The sequence below is a fragment of the Gracilinanus agilis genome, chromosome 3, assembly GCF_016433145.1.
Source record: "Gracilinanus agilis isolate LMUSP501 chromosome 3, AgileGrace, whole genome shotgun sequence".
Taxonomy (NCBI): domain Eukaryota; kingdom Metazoa; phylum Chordata; class Mammalia; order Didelphimorphia; family Didelphidae; genus Gracilinanus; species Gracilinanus agilis.
In genome coordinates this window covers 595,973,077-595,990,405 of record NC_058132.1, presented here as the reverse complement: position 1 = coordinate 595,990,405, position 17,329 = coordinate 595,973,077, and the positions used below count along the sequence as shown (strand labels likewise).

Here is a 17,329-nt window from a genome sequence, read left to right as displayed (position 1 = left end):
GAGAGAGAGAGAAGAGGAGAGAGAGAGAGAGAGAGAGAGAGAGAGAGAGAGAGAGAGAGAGAGAGAGAGAGTGAGTTATGCTCTGGTCCATGAGGGGATGTGACTAAGGGCAAAGAGTTAGTCAGCTTTCTGAGAATTCAACAGGTTTTAGCAGATGCTATATATGGATAATGGTACAGAGAGTTTTTTAGATAAAGAAATCAAAGCTATATATAGCTATATGAAAAAATACTCTCAATTACTATTGATTAGAGAAATACAAATTAAAAAATTTGCTATGCCATCTCACACCTATTAAAATGGTGAAAATGATAAAAGGACAAGATTACGAATGTTGGAAGAGATGTGGAAAAATGGGGTGTGGTTGGTGAAACTGTGAACCATTTTGGACAATCATTTTGGACAACAATCTGGAATTATGCCTAAAGTGTTATAAAACTATGCATACCTTTTGACCCAGCAATACCACTATTAAGTTTATTTCCTAAGGGGATCAGGGAAAAAGGAAAAGAACATACATGTTCTAAAATATTCATAGCAGCTCTCTTTGTAGTGGCAAAGAAGTGGAAATTGAAGAGATGCCCATCAATTGCAGAATGACTAGACAAGTTGTGGCATATGATTGTGATGGAATATTATTGTGCCATAAGAAATGATGAAGAGGTTAATAAAAATAAATATGAAAAGACCTACATGAAGTTATGAAGATTGAAATGAGCAGAACCAAGAAGACATTAAATACAACAACAGAAATATTGTTTGAAGAATGACCTGAGTATTTCTACCTCCAGAAAAAGAACTGGGAAATAGAAAGAAATAAGAAATAGCTTTTTTTGTCAAGTGATGCATGCTCAAATGGGGGGAAGGAAAGGAGTTACTTGGGTATTTAAATGTAATAAATAAATAAATTTAAATAAAAAAGCAAAAAAAAAATCAGTGTTGCCTTCATCATGGACCTCATCTTGGAATACTTGGTTTAGTTTAGCTAGCCTTCCCATATTTGTTTTCTTGAATGCCATTTCTATTTCTTCTCTTTCTCTTTTAAAATCTTTACCTTCTGTCTGAGATTTGAACTCAGAGGTCCTCCCTACTCCAGGCCTGGTACTCTATCCACTGTGACAACTAGCTGCCCCTATTTCTACTTCTTTTGAAAGCATATCAGGCACTGTTATGGAGAAGCTCAACTTCCATTTATGGAGAAAAGAGTTTGTCATAGAAACATTTATAGATAGTTTACATTATTTATCTCCTTCTAGTGTTATCTTTAAATGCTCTTATGATAATCTGGCTTTGTTGGGACTCACAGGAAAATTTCTGTAAGCTTGGTCTTTCTCTCCACTGATTTATGAGGCAGTAGTGCTCATATTTCTTCACTATCATTCACTTTTTGCAAATGAGTTTGTGTTTTAAATGGGTGCTTCTCTTGGCCACCATCTCTCTCTGCTTTATCCAGGGGACGAAGGATCTATTGGTAGAAGAGGTTTGTTGACTTTTTGGGTTTTATCTTTGTGAGAACTATTTACCTTTCTTAGAAAATGGAAGCTAATTAAAAACATTTTGAATTGGGGGACATTTCTGATACAGACATTATTGATTTTACATAAGATGTTGGTTTTGATAAGTTACTTTAAGGACTTAGTACAACCTTTGAACTTCAGGCTTTCTGAGGAGATTAAATTAAACCATGACTCTGAGTTCCATTACAGCCTTGACATGGGATTTTCTTTGGTCTCTAGGTAGGATAGTGTAGTGAAAAGAGGAATAGTTTGGAATCAAGAAAAAGTTAGATTTAAACCTTACTTCTGAACCTAGATGTGACCTAGAGCAAATTCCTTAAACTTCTATGAACTGCAGCTCCCTCATCTATAAAATGGGGATAATAGTAATAGCCACAATACCTACTTCATGGATTTGGTGTGAAGAGCCAATGAAATAACGTCTATAAATCCCTTTTATATAATCTTGAAGCATACATATATATCACATGTAGTATATAATATATAATGTCTATAAATCTCTTTTCCATAATCTTAAAGCATTTATATAATCCTTTAGTTGTCAACTGACTTCACTTAATAATGGCAGACATTTATAGAGGGCTTCAAGGTTTAAAAAGATTGTATGTATATTATCTTTGATCTTCATAGCAGCCCTGTGAGTGCTATTATCATCATCTTCATTTTATAGATGGGGAAACTGAGGATAGGAGATCTTAAACCATGTGTCCATGGTCACATAGCTATTAATTTTATTTTTCTTTGAAATCCTTGACTTCCTGCCTTAGAATTAATACTAAGTATATGCAGTAAGGGCTAGGCAATTGGAGTTAAGTGACTTACCTAGAAACACACAGCTGGGAAGAGCGTGAGGTCAGATTTGAACCCAGGACCTCCCAGTCTCCAGGCCTGGCTTTCTATCCTCTGAGCCACTTAGCTCCTCTGCTATTAACTATTTAATGTAAGATTTGAACTTAGGTCGTCCTGACTCCAAGTCCAGTGCTCTTACTCATCTCCCGACCTACTTATCTAAGGCTAAGGAATTCCTTGTGAGGAAAACAATAGGTACTTTTAGGGAGAAGAATTAATAATAAACATTCCTGAAAGAAAGGGCAATCTACTGGACAAAGAACTTGCCTGCAGATCAAGAGACCTGTGGATTGCTCTATCACTGTTGTATGATAAGACCTCAATTAGACAGATAACAATTTCTGAGTCTAAAATTTGTTTGTCATAAAATGGCTATGATGACATCCTACTGACCATGAAAAGGACAGAGAACTAGGCTTATGGTCAGAAAGGCTTGGTTCTAATTTTGCCTTAGAATCTGATGACTATGTGGCCCCAGGCAAGTCATTTAATCTCCATAAGCCTCAGTTTTCTCATCTGTAAAATAGGGATAATAATATATATACTATTTACCCCAAGGGATATTGTGAAGATCAAATGTCATAATGTATATAAAGTGCTTTCCAACCCTTGAAGCACTAGTTATTATTATAATTACCTCAAGCATAAGGAGTTTTCAATAAATATTTGTGGAGGAATGTTATTTGCATACAACAGACACTTAAATGTTTGTTGGAGTAAACAGAGTGAATAAATGAAAACAAAGAAAATGTGTACACATGTAGTACTTTCATCAGTACAGACCTTATTTTGAATTCCTTGAGAATTAGCCTGCAACATAGCAAATGCTTAATAAATGCTTGTTGATTGACTGGTTGAAACGTCATCTCTGACACTAGGTGTGACTGAGTTACCCTCTTTGAGCTATACTTTCCTCATCTATAAAATCAGGATTTTGATAAGCTGGGTATTATTATTTAGGTATTATGGACAGCTAGATGTAACAGTGAATGCTGGTCCTGAAGTCAGGAAGATGAGTCTCCCTGAGTTCAAATCTGGCCTCAGCCACTTACTAGCTGTGTGACTCTGGGCAAGCCATTTAACTCTGTTTCCCTCAGTTTCCTCATCTGTAAAATGAGCTGGAAAAGGAAATGGCAAACCATTCCAGTATCTTTGTCAAGAAACTCTAAATGGGATCACAAGGAGTTGGACATGACTGAAATGACTGAACTATGATGAAAATATAATATATTTACATATATTACATATAAGGTTCTTATGTACACACATATATACAAATATATAAATTATATCTATCTATCTAAGATCTTAATTTCACCACTGGGTGGGCCAACTAGATTACGGCAAATACCAAAGGAGAAACTGACTTGTCATCAAAGAATGGTTTCATTGAAGTTATAAAATTCATAGAATTTCCTTAGACTAATGAACAAACTTCATTTTACAGAGGAGGAAACTAAGACCAAGGGAGGATAAGGAACTTTAATAGCTCCACATAGGGAATAAGTGACAGGGCCAGGATTTGAACACTGATCCTCTACTTCCAAAGATCATCTATTTCAACCCTCATTATTTTACAGCTGAAATAACACCCAGGTTTGCAATGTCAGAGACATCCTTAATTCCTCAATCTCCCACACTCCATATTTCTAGTCCTTTGCCAAGTCTTGCCTTTTTTATCTCCATGCCAAATCTCACAATTTTTTTCTTTCCCTAGACTCAAACCACAATCACTCTTGTTCAGACTTTTATCACTTCTTGCTTGAATTGCTGCAATTGCCTCCTACCTGTTCATTCCCTGATTCAAAACTTTCCTCTCTCTAATCCATTCTCCACATAGTAGCCAAAGTGATATTCCTTCCCAAAGCACAGATCTGACCAGATCACTCTTTCATTCAGAAAGCTCTCCTGGCTCTTTTCTATTGGTGAATGGGCCACAACCCCTTCAGTAAGTTTGGGATGTTTCTACCCCAAGCATGTGAAGACTTCTTAAAGAAGAATGGGTGAATGAGAACAATTTGTTTCAATGGTCACGAAGATGGCTGAAGCAGGCTCTTGGGAGCACTTAGACCTTGGTCAGACATATAAGATGCCAAGATCATCTGCTGTATCCCTGACCATCTCCAGTCATCCTGACTTTTGCCTTGTCACTAGATTTCGATTACTTTGGAAGAGAGAGTAAACTTGGCAACTTTGTGCCTCACTTAAATCTAGTTCACTCAGCCAGGCAGGTAGCTCAGTGGCTTGAGAGCCAGATCTAGAGACAGGAGGTTCTAGGTTTAAATCTGGCCTCAGTCACATCTTATCTGGGTAATCCTGGACAAGTCACCTAACACTGATTGCCTGGCCCTTACTGCTCTTCTGTCATGCAACCAATACACAGTATTGATTTTAAGATGGAAGGTGAGGGTTTAAAAAAAAGAACTTTGTGAGGATCAAGTTTGGTAATGGATGTAATTTTTAAAAATCCAATTTACTTAAAAGTCAGACGTCACTGGTCATCTTTGAAAATGAAAGACAAAGAACATTGTCTTCAGGAGAAAATACAGACTCTTCTGTATGACTTTTCAGAGTCTGGCTCTAGCATACCTTCCTGGATTTATTACATATCAAACCTTTTCACACACTCTACATTCCAGGCAAACTGACATTCTTGGTTATTCCTCACACCTGACATCCCTTCTCTTATTTCTGTGCCTGTGTGCAGATGGTTCCCCATGCCTGGAATGTGTTCATTTTTTACCCCTCCTCTCTTCTTCTCTGAAACTCTAGTTTCCTTCAAAGTTCAGCTCAAGCATCACCTTCCTTATCCTCAGGGTGCTGGTGTTTAATTATTTTGCATTTGCCCTGCCTGTTGTTTCCACCTTTGTAAGGTCTCTCATATAAACTCCTCTTTTCTGATGTTGCCTGGTCCAGTTCTTCATCTCATACCTGAACTCTTGTACTAGCCTGGTGGTTGGTCCTCTGCCTCAAATCTCTCTTATCTCCAATCCATCCTTCACTCAGTTGCCATATTCATCATCCCAAAGGGCAGGACTGACCATGTCACCTTCTTATTCAATAAACTCCACTGGCTGCTTGTTACTTCTAGTATCAAATAGAACATCTTTTGTTTAATGATTAAAATTCTGCATCATTCGACTCCTTCCTACCCTTCTGGTCTTTTAATGCTTTTTGCCCTTCCTTTTTCTCTTTAATCTAGTAACCTTGCTATTCTGTGCACATAACAGTACCCCTCTCACTTCTGGGCATATTAAATGGCTGCCCCCTGGGCCTGGAATTCTCTCTCTCCTTAACTCATTTCCCAATTTCTCTGATTTCCTTCAGGTCCCAGCTAAAATCCACCCCCCTTCTGCAAGAAGCCTTTCCCAATCCCCCTGAATGTTAGTGTCTTCCTCGTGTTGGTTATCCCCAGTTTATGCTGGATAGAGCATGTCTGTAAGTGACTGTTTGCCATTAGATTGTGAGCTCCTCAAAGGCAGGGACTATCTTTGTGCCTCTCTTTGGATCCTGAATGCTTAATATAGTGCCTGGCACATAGCCTGGATCACTAATTAGCACTAACATCAAGTCATTTAAAAGGTTTGCCTCCTTGCTCATTCTGTTTCATGGAATTTGGAATGTCAGGAGTTTAGATGTCTCCTAAAGTCCATTTCTGGTCTTTAATAAATGCCTGTTAATCAAATCATTAGTAAAGTTAAGTGACTATTAATAAAAAGAGACAGTTATGTGACTCAGTAGATAGAACACTCAGTGGCCTAGAAATCAGAAAGACCTTTGACCTCTGACACTTACTAGCTATATGACCCTGGGCAAGTCACTTAACCTCCATTTGCTTTAACCCATTGGAGAAGGAAATGACAAACCACTCCAGTATCTTTGCCAAGAAATTCTCAGGGACAGTATGGTTCATGGGGTCGCAAAGAGTCAGTCATGACTGAATGATTGAACAACAATATTAATAAAATTAAAGTTAGTGGCAGAGACAAAACTAGAACTCGCATTGTCTGACTTAGTCTAGTGCTTTCTCTATAATGTTTCCACTATGTTAGTAGTAATAAACATTTCAACTTGGGATGTTTTCTGAAATCTAGTTATAATTCGACTCTACTAAGAAGGAAATTGTCACAATACTTCATTTTCTTGTTGTCATTTCTCATTATTTGTGACCTCATTTGGGGATTTCTTAGTAAAGATGTTGGATTGGTTTGCCATTTCCTTCTCTGACTCAATTTTTAGATAAGGAAACTGAAGCAGACAGGGTTTAAGTGACTTGCCCAGGGTCACACAGCTAGTAAATGTCTGAGGCCAGATTTGAACTAAAAAAAAAAAAAAAGAGTCTTCCTGACTCTAAGTCTAGCATTCTATCTACTGTGCCATCTAGTTGGCCCATCTTTCATTTTACCTGCAGTAAAACCAAGGTCAAAGTAGTAAAAATCATAAGCATTGCTTATTTTTGAGTATACTCACATAAGGTATTTACTGAATCATTGCAGGCCATACAGATTTTTAGGGCAGTTCAGAAGGAATAAACCAGAAAGATTAGATAAGATCACTGTATAGAACAGTGATTCCCAAAGTGGGTGCCACTGCCCCCTGGTGGGTGTTGCAGTGATCCAGGTGAGGTGGTGATGGCCACAGGTGCATTTGGGGGCAGTGAATAACTGTAAGGGGGTGGTGATAGTATGTGACAGGGAGTGCTAAGTAATATTTTTTTCTGGAAAGGGAGTGGTGGGCCAAAAAAGTTTGGGAACCACTGGTACAGAATAATGAACCAAGCCTCATCAGAGGTTCTGTTAGGCTGGATCATTAGTTTATATGACCATCGAGTCACTTAAAAGGTTTGTGTCTTTGCTCATTCTGTTTCATAGAATTTGGAATGTCAGGAGAGTAAATGTCTCTCCTAAGATCTCTTCTGCTTCTCAACTTATGAATTTGAGAGAAATGATGAAGCAGTAGATTTTACCTGGTCTAACCATTATTTTGGTTATTGCTAGTGCTGGGTCTAGAGACTGGGTCCCCTGATTCCAACATCAATTTCTGTGTGACATAGAGTCCTGAACTTGAATTCAATAAGACTTGGGCTAAAATCGTACCTTCAATCATATCTGACTCTGTGACCCCATGAACCATACTGTCCCTGAGAATTTCTTGGCAAAGATACTACTTAAACTCTCCAATCCTCAGGTTTTTTGCCTTATCTGTAAAATGGGACTAATAATACCTATTTTAAAAAAGTTTTTTTAAAAGAAAGAAGTAATACCTAATTTCCTTAAAGGTTTGTCGTGAGGTCCAAGTGAGATAATGTAAAGAAAGTAATGTGCAGATGCTAATTATTCTCAAGGGGTTTTTCACTGGATCATTTTTACTTAGGGGTAATCTTTGGCTGCACAGTGTTTTAAACTGTGGCCCCTTGCTCTGAACAGGGACTCTGACAAAAGCAAAGAATAGATGGGAGTACCTGTTGAAGTTAGCTCATAATGGGAAGAAAATACTGGAGAAGGACTAGCCCCACTGTTCAATAAAGCACATATTTGGCAATCAAGTACCTCCAAAGGGAAAAAAATGACATGATAGATTAAAAAAAAAGATCTGTTTAGATTAGCTTTTTAACATATTCAATAACAATGGCCAATAGTTAATTCAGGATAGATGGGTGGTGTAGTGGACAGAGTAGTGGAGTCAGAAAGACCTAAGTTTGAATCTTGCCTCAGGAACTTCTCAGTTGTGCGACCCAGGGCAAATTACTTAACCTTTGCCTGCCTCAATTTCTTAAACTGTAAAATGGTAATAATAATAGCATCTATCTCATAGGGTATTTGGGAGAATCAAATGAGATGATAATATATATATCCCTTTGCAAACCTTCAAGCATAATATAAATGCTAGTTATTCATATTATTATTATTTAGAGTCCCATTATTTTGTTATCTTTGCTCTCCCCCCCCCCCTTCCTGCATCAGGAAAACTATCCATTTCAAGAGAGAGCTGCAAAATAGTAAGAATTATTTTAGCTATTGTTAAGATCTGTGACTGCCCCCTTCTTAGGAGGTGGTTTATGATTTTCCACTTCCTCATCCTCTACCAGACAAATCCAGACACTTCCTTGATCTGTACCCAACAGGTGATGCTGATTACCAACCTAATTCATCCTTTCTTGATGTGCTCTAAACTGCCTGTTTTTGTGTGTGTTCTTTCTGATAAAACAGGAGATCTGAGGGCTTCTGAAGCTGTTTTGATTCAGTACAGGAGTGTAGTAACTGAAATTCCTGTATGTGTGGATATAAAACCCCTAGTATTCTCAGTGTGAGATCACCTTCAGTAACGGCATAATGTCAATGTACTGTTCACTCATGTAAAATTCTTTCCTGTTTGAACATACCAGCTCTTTATTTATAAAACTTTGAGACTCTCCTGTCTTCAGCACAGCTGCCTCCAAGGACTGAGGGGCTCCCTGGGAAGAGAAACAGAGCGCCTGACTTTCAGAGAAATGATATACAGCAGGACAAGAACTAGTCTACATCCCCAAATATTTATAGAAAGCAATTTTCATCATTGAAATGCAAATGGTAGTGCACATTTTAACCACTGAAAGCATGTAAAAACCCAAAGATGAAACCTAAAAAGTCAAACTTGGCTATATTGCTATCCATGGGGGTTGGGATGATGGAGGGAGAGAAGGGGAAAGGGAAGGAGCAGAGGGATTGGGGGAGGGAGTCAACCTATAGGACCTCGTTGTGGTTAAGGCTTTCTGAGAAGTTCTTCTTGCTACTGGAGTAGCCATTCGATACAACCATTGACTTCTGCTCCATAGCAAAAAGGGTCATTTTGAGGTCTCAATTGGTCTATAATGACCAATCTTGGTCCCAGAGAACAGATGATGAAGAACACCTCAACCCCTTCTAGGTAGAGAGATGGGGAATTGTGGGTGCAAAGTGTTATTAATTCTGCCAGAAACAGTTTCCTTGTTGGTTAGTTTTACTTAACGGTCTAGTGTATTTTTGTTACAAGAGTTACAATGAATTACTCCTCATTGTGTCAGGGTGGGGAAGTATAACTGGATCCGACTGTGTTATAAAAACAAATGCCATCAATGAAACATTGAAAAAAATAGCTTGTTGCAGGGGCAGGGATAGGCTAGTGGGGGAACCCCATGAGAAGATCCACTTTAATTACATATCTCTTTGTACTTAATCATCTCTTGTTGCCTTCCTAGTGGAAAGAATATTGAATTTGACCTAGGAAAAGGCCCTGCTTCTAATCTCAACATTTGCTAGTTGCATGATCACAGACAAATCACTTAATTTCTCTGAACTTCAATTCCTTCATCTGGAAAATGGTGATATTCTTATCTACTTGCTTCATGGGGCTGTGGTGAGGATCAGATAATTTATCTATATAAAATCCATTTATTATTGTTATTATTCAAACATCTTAGGAATGTTATCTCATTTTATGGAGGGCCAAAGTAGCCCTGGAAACTCACTGTAAGTCCTGATTTGAGTTGTGTTTTAAGCCAGGTAGACTATATCTCAAGTCTAAGGCCATGATGCTTTCCATTGGAAATGGAAATGGTGGAACAATTGTGAAAATGGCATCACTTTTCAAAGGCTCACAGATCAGAGTTGAATGGCTCTTTAGAGATCACCATATATGACCTCTTTATTTTACACATGAGGAAACTGAGGCCATGGAATTTAAGGGACTTGTCTAATGTTATATAGGTAGTAAGCGGGAAAGCTGGGATTCGAACCCAGGTCTTCTGACTCCAAAACTTTTGTCCTCTGCATCAGACTGCCTTCAGGTTATCATTTGTGTTGATAAACAATTGTATCCTGGTATAAAACCCGTACATAATGGTAAACCTCAGGTGGGCTTGTCTGGGAAGGGCGGAAAGGGAAGAAGCAGAGATTTATAGGAAGTCTGCATTAACAACCAGAGGCCAGTCTTACCAGCAGCATTGTTCTCTTAATTCAATAGGGAAAAGTTCATTTTTCTGGCCAATTTGTCAACTTCTTAGGTCATTACAGGGGCCATAAACATTCAAACGCTCTGAGATCATAGTGGGTGTGTATTCGATAATTCCTATACTTTCTAAGAGACTATCTTTCAGATGTCTCCCCATCCAGTCATAAATTCTTTCTCTCTCCCTCCTCAACTCGTGACATTTTGTGTGGTTTTTAAGAATTAATGATGAGTTAGCAATTGCTAGGGCTCCACAAGCCACTTTCCATTCAATGAATGCCCACACCCATTTGTTTTGAAATGTTACTGGAGATGGAAAGTTTTCTGGACAGATTCTATCCAATTTCTTGTCATCTCTACCATATATTGGATTAGGTTCTCAGTTGGAGATGAGCACCTCCTCTTTGGAAGAGTAGAATGGGTCCAAATTGGAATTAGACGAAAGATTCTACCCCACTGCACATCATGCATGAATCATAAGTTAGAATGTTTTAAGTCAGATATTCGGAATGGGAAGAAATTTTCCCCCTTCTCTTGAAGGCAGCAGAAATAAGATAGGCTGGTGGGTGAGGAAGGAATATCATGAATAGCTTTTGTGACCAGAACTCTCCTTTAGTCCTTCCTCTGGGCTGGAACAGCAGGAGCTGGGGAAAATGTGGCAAAATCTCCCTTAAATTTCTAGATCCATAATTCCTTTCATAAGTCAAAATTCCTAGCTATATAGTAGTTTTCTTTAATATTTAATGTCCATTAAAAGTTCTACTGATGCTTTTTCAAACTTCTTTAAAAAGATAACAGCTCTCTCTCTTTCTCTTTTTTTAAACCCTTACCTTCCACTTTAGAATCGAAACCGTGTATTGAATCCAAGGTAGAAGAGCAGTAAAGACTAGGCAATGGGGATTAAGTAACTTGCCCAGGGTCACAGAGCTAGGAATCGTCTGAGGTCAGATTTGAACCCAGGACCTCCAATCTCTGGGCCTGATTCTCAATCTACTAAGCCACCTAGCTGCCCCCAAGAGCTCCTATTAATGACATTAAATAAAAGTTATGAAGATGGGAATAGGAGGATACTAGCTTGTCATAGTAGAGGAGACAGAGTTGGTCTTAAGTCAGGAAGACCTGGGTTCAAGTTCTGCCTCTGATATATCCTGGCTATATAAACCTGGTCAAGTCAGTTAGCCTCTCAATTTCCAGTTCAATGCTATAAGGCTATAAGGTGTCTTTGGTAGAAGGAGTTTTCTTATTGGTTATTAGCTAACCTAATGAAATCACAGCTATGGACCAAAAAAAACCCCTATATATTGATGATACTTTTTCATATAGAATCTGTATGACCAATGGAATATTTACAACTGATGATGCTCAATTGCCCTAAAAGGTAAAAATGATGGTTACATATGTGTATATGTGTGTGAGATGGTAGGATGTGGCAATGGAATATAGAAAAGGAGGAAAATACGGGCAATTAGGGATCCTTTTAAAAAAGAGACAGATAAAACAGAAACCTGGAAGAAATGCCACAATTTTAATTTTTAAAAGTAGCATAATTATAACATTTTACATTCTGTAATACTTTTTTAAAAAGATTCCTTCTTAGGGACTTGTCCTTGAATGCTTGATTTCAAACTACTTCATTGGTATTATACAAGCCTAACAAAGTATGACCAAGTCTCTTAACCAATACAAACAGACTTCCTTTCACATCTAGTTGAACTGTCATTGACAACTGACTCAACAGAGGTGTCTAGACCTTGTTCATATCTCTGATGGATTGATTCAATCAAGATGTATTTTTACCTGAGAAAAGTATCAGAGCTAAGTTAGTTGGTATGATTTGTTGAATGAATTACAAGAGGATTATGGGAATGATAGAAGTATGAGTGTTTAGCAGTAACCTGAAAATTGTTATTTTCCATATATGTATATGTTGTTCATTTTTTAGCTATTTTCTTTATTTTCTCCTATAAACATATATGTAAATTTCTCAGTTTAAGAAAACAACAAATTAACACCACCACGAGTGAATTTATCAAAGCATATTTAAATAGCACATGGAAAAATATTGCTGTCACTTAAAAAGAGATTTCTCCTAATTAAAATAAGGACTAATCTTATACTCTAATGGGGTATATGAGGACCTGCATGTCAGGGAAGATTACAGATCATATATTTTAGAGATAGAAGGGGTTTTGAGGTTTATCTTTTTTTTTTTTTAAATTTTAAACCCTTAACTTCTGTGTATTGACTTATAGGTGGAAGATTGGTAAGGGTAGGCAATGGGGGTCAAGTGACTTGCCCAGGGTCACACAGCTGGGAAGTGTCTGAGGCCAGATTTGAACCTAGGACCTCCTGTCTCTAGGCCTGGCTCTCAATCCACTGAGCTACTCAGCTGCCCCCCTTTGAGGTTTATCTTGCCTTAAACAATTTTGTTAAAAGCAAGTATGAATGTTACATAAACTTTTAGAGGAATCTTGTTAAATTCAATAAATCCCATCCTTATTTATCCCTTTCTAATTTTTACCTAGTTAATTACCTCCCTGCTCTAACTCAGATATTTTTGGAGATAATATGAAGAGGTATGTACATTTTATACGGGAAAACCTTTCCAATTTTTACCCTCCCTATCTACCTTCTCATTTTTTACAAATTGGAATTTCACAAAGACCAGCAATTCTCAAAGTATGCTCTGAGTCCCTTTCCATAGGGTTCATGATGTTAAAACTATTTTAATAACAATACTAAACTTTTTTTTGTTTCCAATGGGGTATATGTTGTCATTCAATAGTGTCTAACTCTTTGTGACTCCTGTTTATGGAGTTTTCTTGGCAAAGATACTGGAGTGATTTACCATTTCCTGCTCCAGTTTTATATAGGTAGGGGTTAAGTAACATGCCTACTAGTAAGTGTCTGAGGTCAAATTTGAACTCTGGTCTTTATGACTCCAGGCCCAGTGACACCTAGCTGACTGACGTGGTTTATATTGGTAGCTTAAATTGACATAAAACATCTCTTTGGGGGTTCTTCAATAATTTTTCAGAGTATAAAAGTCCTGAGACCCTCAAAGTTTGACAATTTCTGTACCAGAATTATATCTAGAAACAAACCTGGAGCTTCTTAACTTCAAGAAAGAAATGAAGTTTTAAACCTATGTAACTGAAGCCTCCCTCTGCTCATTTTGTCCCACAGGACAAAAAATTAGCATCTGGATGGTGAATCGAACTAGCAGGCTTCCATTATGAGTTCTCTGAGACTCCTAATTGGGGTTCCCTATCTTCACACCTATTGCATCAAGAGGGGCTCTTGCCACCTAATTAAAGAAGTTGTTAACATTTGTTGTCTGAATCGCTCCCACTCATTTCCCCTGATACTATGCTGTCAAACATCTAAGGCCCTATGGGTAAGCTTGGTATACCTGGTGCTAATGGGAAGAGCTATAGGAAAGTCTGGGTGTCCCCAGTCCAGGAGGTGCTGACGGTCTACTCCACCATTCTCTCTAACATTTGCTCTGCAGCACCAAGCTGCTCCTACCTTTGTCTAATCTTGATCCATAGAGCAAATTCATAGGTGACATTGGAAAAACTCTCCCTCATCCAGGATACCTACTCCGTGTCCCTTCAAATCTGGGGAGGAGGGTAGTAAGTGGGGAATAAGGATCCCTTTCCACCTTTTCATTTTGATTGGGATGTCACATAGAATAAATAAGTACAGATGGGCTGTAACTTGTATTATTTATTTTATTGCAATATTTTCCCCTCAAAAGCATTTCTCTTAGGAACTTCCCTATTTCTTCTAAGAAAATGACTCTCTTTTTGGTCACTCAGTATTGTGCCATTCTCAGCTTCTCATTTTTATTCATCTCACACAGTCAAACAGTTGCTAAATCTTAATATTTCCTCCCTTACAACATCTTCCCTGACTATTGCAAAAGGTTCTGATTTAGTAGGGCAGCTAGAGTACTGGGCCTGGAGTCAGGAAGATTATTTTTGAGTTCAAACCAAGTGTCAGACATTTATTAACTGGGCAACTCGTTTAACCCTGTTTGCCTCAGTTTCCTCATCTGTAAAAATGATGTGGAGAAGGAAATGGCAAGCCACTCCAGTATCTTTCCTAAGAAAAACCCCAAAGGGGTCATGAAGAGTCAGACACGAGTTTAAAACAACAATCTGTTTAGAATTCAAACCTTGTAAGCCCTTTTGTTTATTTTTTAGCTTCCACATCATATTGCTGACTCATATTGAGCTTTCAGTTCACTAAAACCCTCATATCTCTAACTTTTGTATAACCATGCTTCTCCCATAAGAAACTAAACGGTGCAGTGGATAGAATACCTGGTCTGGTCAGGAAGATTTGAATTCAAATCCAGCCTCAGACACTTACTAGCTCTCTAAAGATTCTGGGCAAGTCACTTAACAGCTGTTTGTCTCAGTTTCCTTACCTATAAAATGAAGAACGATCATAATAGGATAATAATCGTACCTTCATCCCAAGCTTATTGTAAGGAACAGATGAGATAATTGTAAATGACTTAGCACAGTGCCTGGCACTGGCACAGAGTAGGCACTAAATAAATGATTATCATCATTAGTATTACCTTATATTTAGAGAGCTGATTTTTTTGTACTTGAGTACAAAATGACATTTATCCCTAATGAATTTCATCTTTTTGGATTAAATTCATTTCTCTAGACTACCATGTATATTCTCTTAGCTCTGTGTCACCTGTAAATCTGAAGAGCACATTCTTTATACCTTTACCCAAGTCATTGATATAAATGTTAAATGGCTCCTGGTCAAACATAGATCCTCCATGGGGTACTTCAGTGGAAACTTCCTGCCACATAGACATTAAACTTTTAACTCTGACTCCAGCCATCTAACTAGTTCCTGAAGACAACTAATTGTGTGATTATCTAACATATATATCTCCATTTCCCCAAAATTATAATATGAGGTATTTAATCAAAAGCTTTTCTACGGGTAGCTCAGTGGTTCAGTGCATAGAGAACCAGGCCTGGAGTTGGGAGGACCTGGATTCAAATCTGGCCTCAGACACTTTCTAGCTGTGTGACCCTGGATAAGACATTTAATTCCAGTTGCCCAGCCCTTACTGCTCCTCTGCCTTAGAACTGATAGTATCCATTCTAAGATAGAAGCTAAGGATTAAAAAATAAAACTTTTCTAAAGTCTAGGTAAACTATACTCATAGCATTCTCCTCATTTATTGATTTTAGTAATCCTATCAGAAAAGGAAATGAAATTAGCCTGGCATGACTTGTTCTGGATGAAGCCTTTCACTGCTTCTCTTTCTGTAATTCATCAACTATCTCTTTAATGATTCATGCTATACTTTCCCCAGGAATTGAAGCCAAGTTCATTGGGTTATAGCTTGGAAACTCTTCTCTTACCTTTGAAAACCAAGACTTCTTTAATCTCAGTACTTTTTCTTAAAAAAAAAAAAAAGACCCATACCTTCTGTTTTAGAATCAATACTATGAATTGGTTCCAAGGCAGAAGAGTGGTAGAGGTTAGGCAATGGGGGTCAAGTGACTTGCTCAGGATCACACAACTAGAAAATTTCTGAGGCCAGATTTGAACCCAGGATACCCCATCTCTGAGTCTGGATCTCAATCTACTGAGCCACTTAGCTGCCTCCTGCTATGAACTTTCAATATCCTTGATAGCAATCACATCCATGTCTGGCAAATAGTAGGTAATTAATAAATGCTCATTGATTGATTGACTTAGTTCAATGTAACCTGGCAGGTCAGCATAGTTCTCATTTCTTACCAAATCACAAGTTTTGCATTGGTATGTTTTTCTGCCCATGGATAAATTCCAAGTCATAGGCAGAATTGGAAATACTTAGCTACTGGGACAGCTGTCTCCTAACACTAGGGCTCTGCGTGGTGCTCCCTTGGTTGCCCTGTCTGTCATCCTTTCACCTTGTCTTCCACTTAAAAACTTCAATCACCATTCAGAACCTCTTAATATATTAACAGCTCAAAAAGGGACCTAGACTGTGGAAAATCTTTCACTTGCTTTATTCTGTGCAGGCTCTAGTCTGTGCCCTGATTTTCCTGGCAGTTAGTAGACAGAGTAAACAATGGCTTTTAAAAACAACAAAAAGGAACCCCAGCTCCCCCCTTACCTTCTGTCTTAGAAGTATTGGTTCCAAGGCAGAAGAGTGGTAAAGGCTAGGTAATTGGGGTCAAGTGACTTGCCCAGGATCACACAGCTAGGAAGTATGGGAGGCCAGATTTCAATGCAGGACCTCTCATTGCCATACCTGGCTCTCTATGTGTCAATGCCATTTAATTTAACGAGGGAGAAAGCAGTTAAGGGACATCAGGAATGTTTTCCTTAGGAGGAGGTACCAGAGCTGAGTTTTCTAGGAAGCCTCATTTTCTTCCAGGCTAATTAATTAAAATTTTTGTTGATGTACCATTGTTGACATAACAGGATCATTGTTGACTCTGGCTTTGAAGAAACTCAAAGAAAGCCTGAATCATCCTCTCTCTCTTCTAAGGAAGGTGGCTCAGCTTCACCCAAATGGACCAGTTTTGCTTTAGGCTAGAGATTTGCATTCCTCTGTGGGAAATATGGTCCATTCTCTGAATAGAGTAGGGAGCAAGGAAGAAGGAAAGCCAAAATACAGAGAAGGGGTTAGACAATCTTGCCATACCTCCAGAGTTGGTCCTTTACTGTGTGGTGGTTTGGTTGTAATGAGGATAAAATGAAATATTATTTGTAAACCTTCAAGCATTATATAATGTTAGCTTCATTATTATTATGATTAGTATTATAATTGTTGTTGTTATTTTGTGTCAGATGCTGTGAATGTTCAGATCAGACAAATGCAGGTAGATCGACTCTTTCCTTACAGTTCCTTTCTAAGCCAGTTGTTTGGAATTCTGGGGCATTTTCCCATTTTGAACAATGAACCAGAGAAACAATTAACTAGCAGCTAGCTTCCCAGGATAGTCCACAGAGAGTCTATT

General features: G+C 38.1%; 1 protein-coding gene across 1 annotated transcript in view; it reads right to left on the bottom strand.

Annotated features, from left to right (window-relative positions):
• Nucleotides 1-17,329, bottom strand: part of KIAA2012 (KIAA2012 ortholog) — a 145,306-nt gene that overhangs the window by 38,149 nt on the left and 89,828 nt on the right. The window contains 2 exon segments of the mRNA XM_044669403.1: nucleotides 8,749-8,820; nucleotides 12,227-12,292. Coding sequence (XP_044525338.1) covers nucleotides 8,749-8,820; nucleotides 12,227-12,292 — 138 coding nt within the window.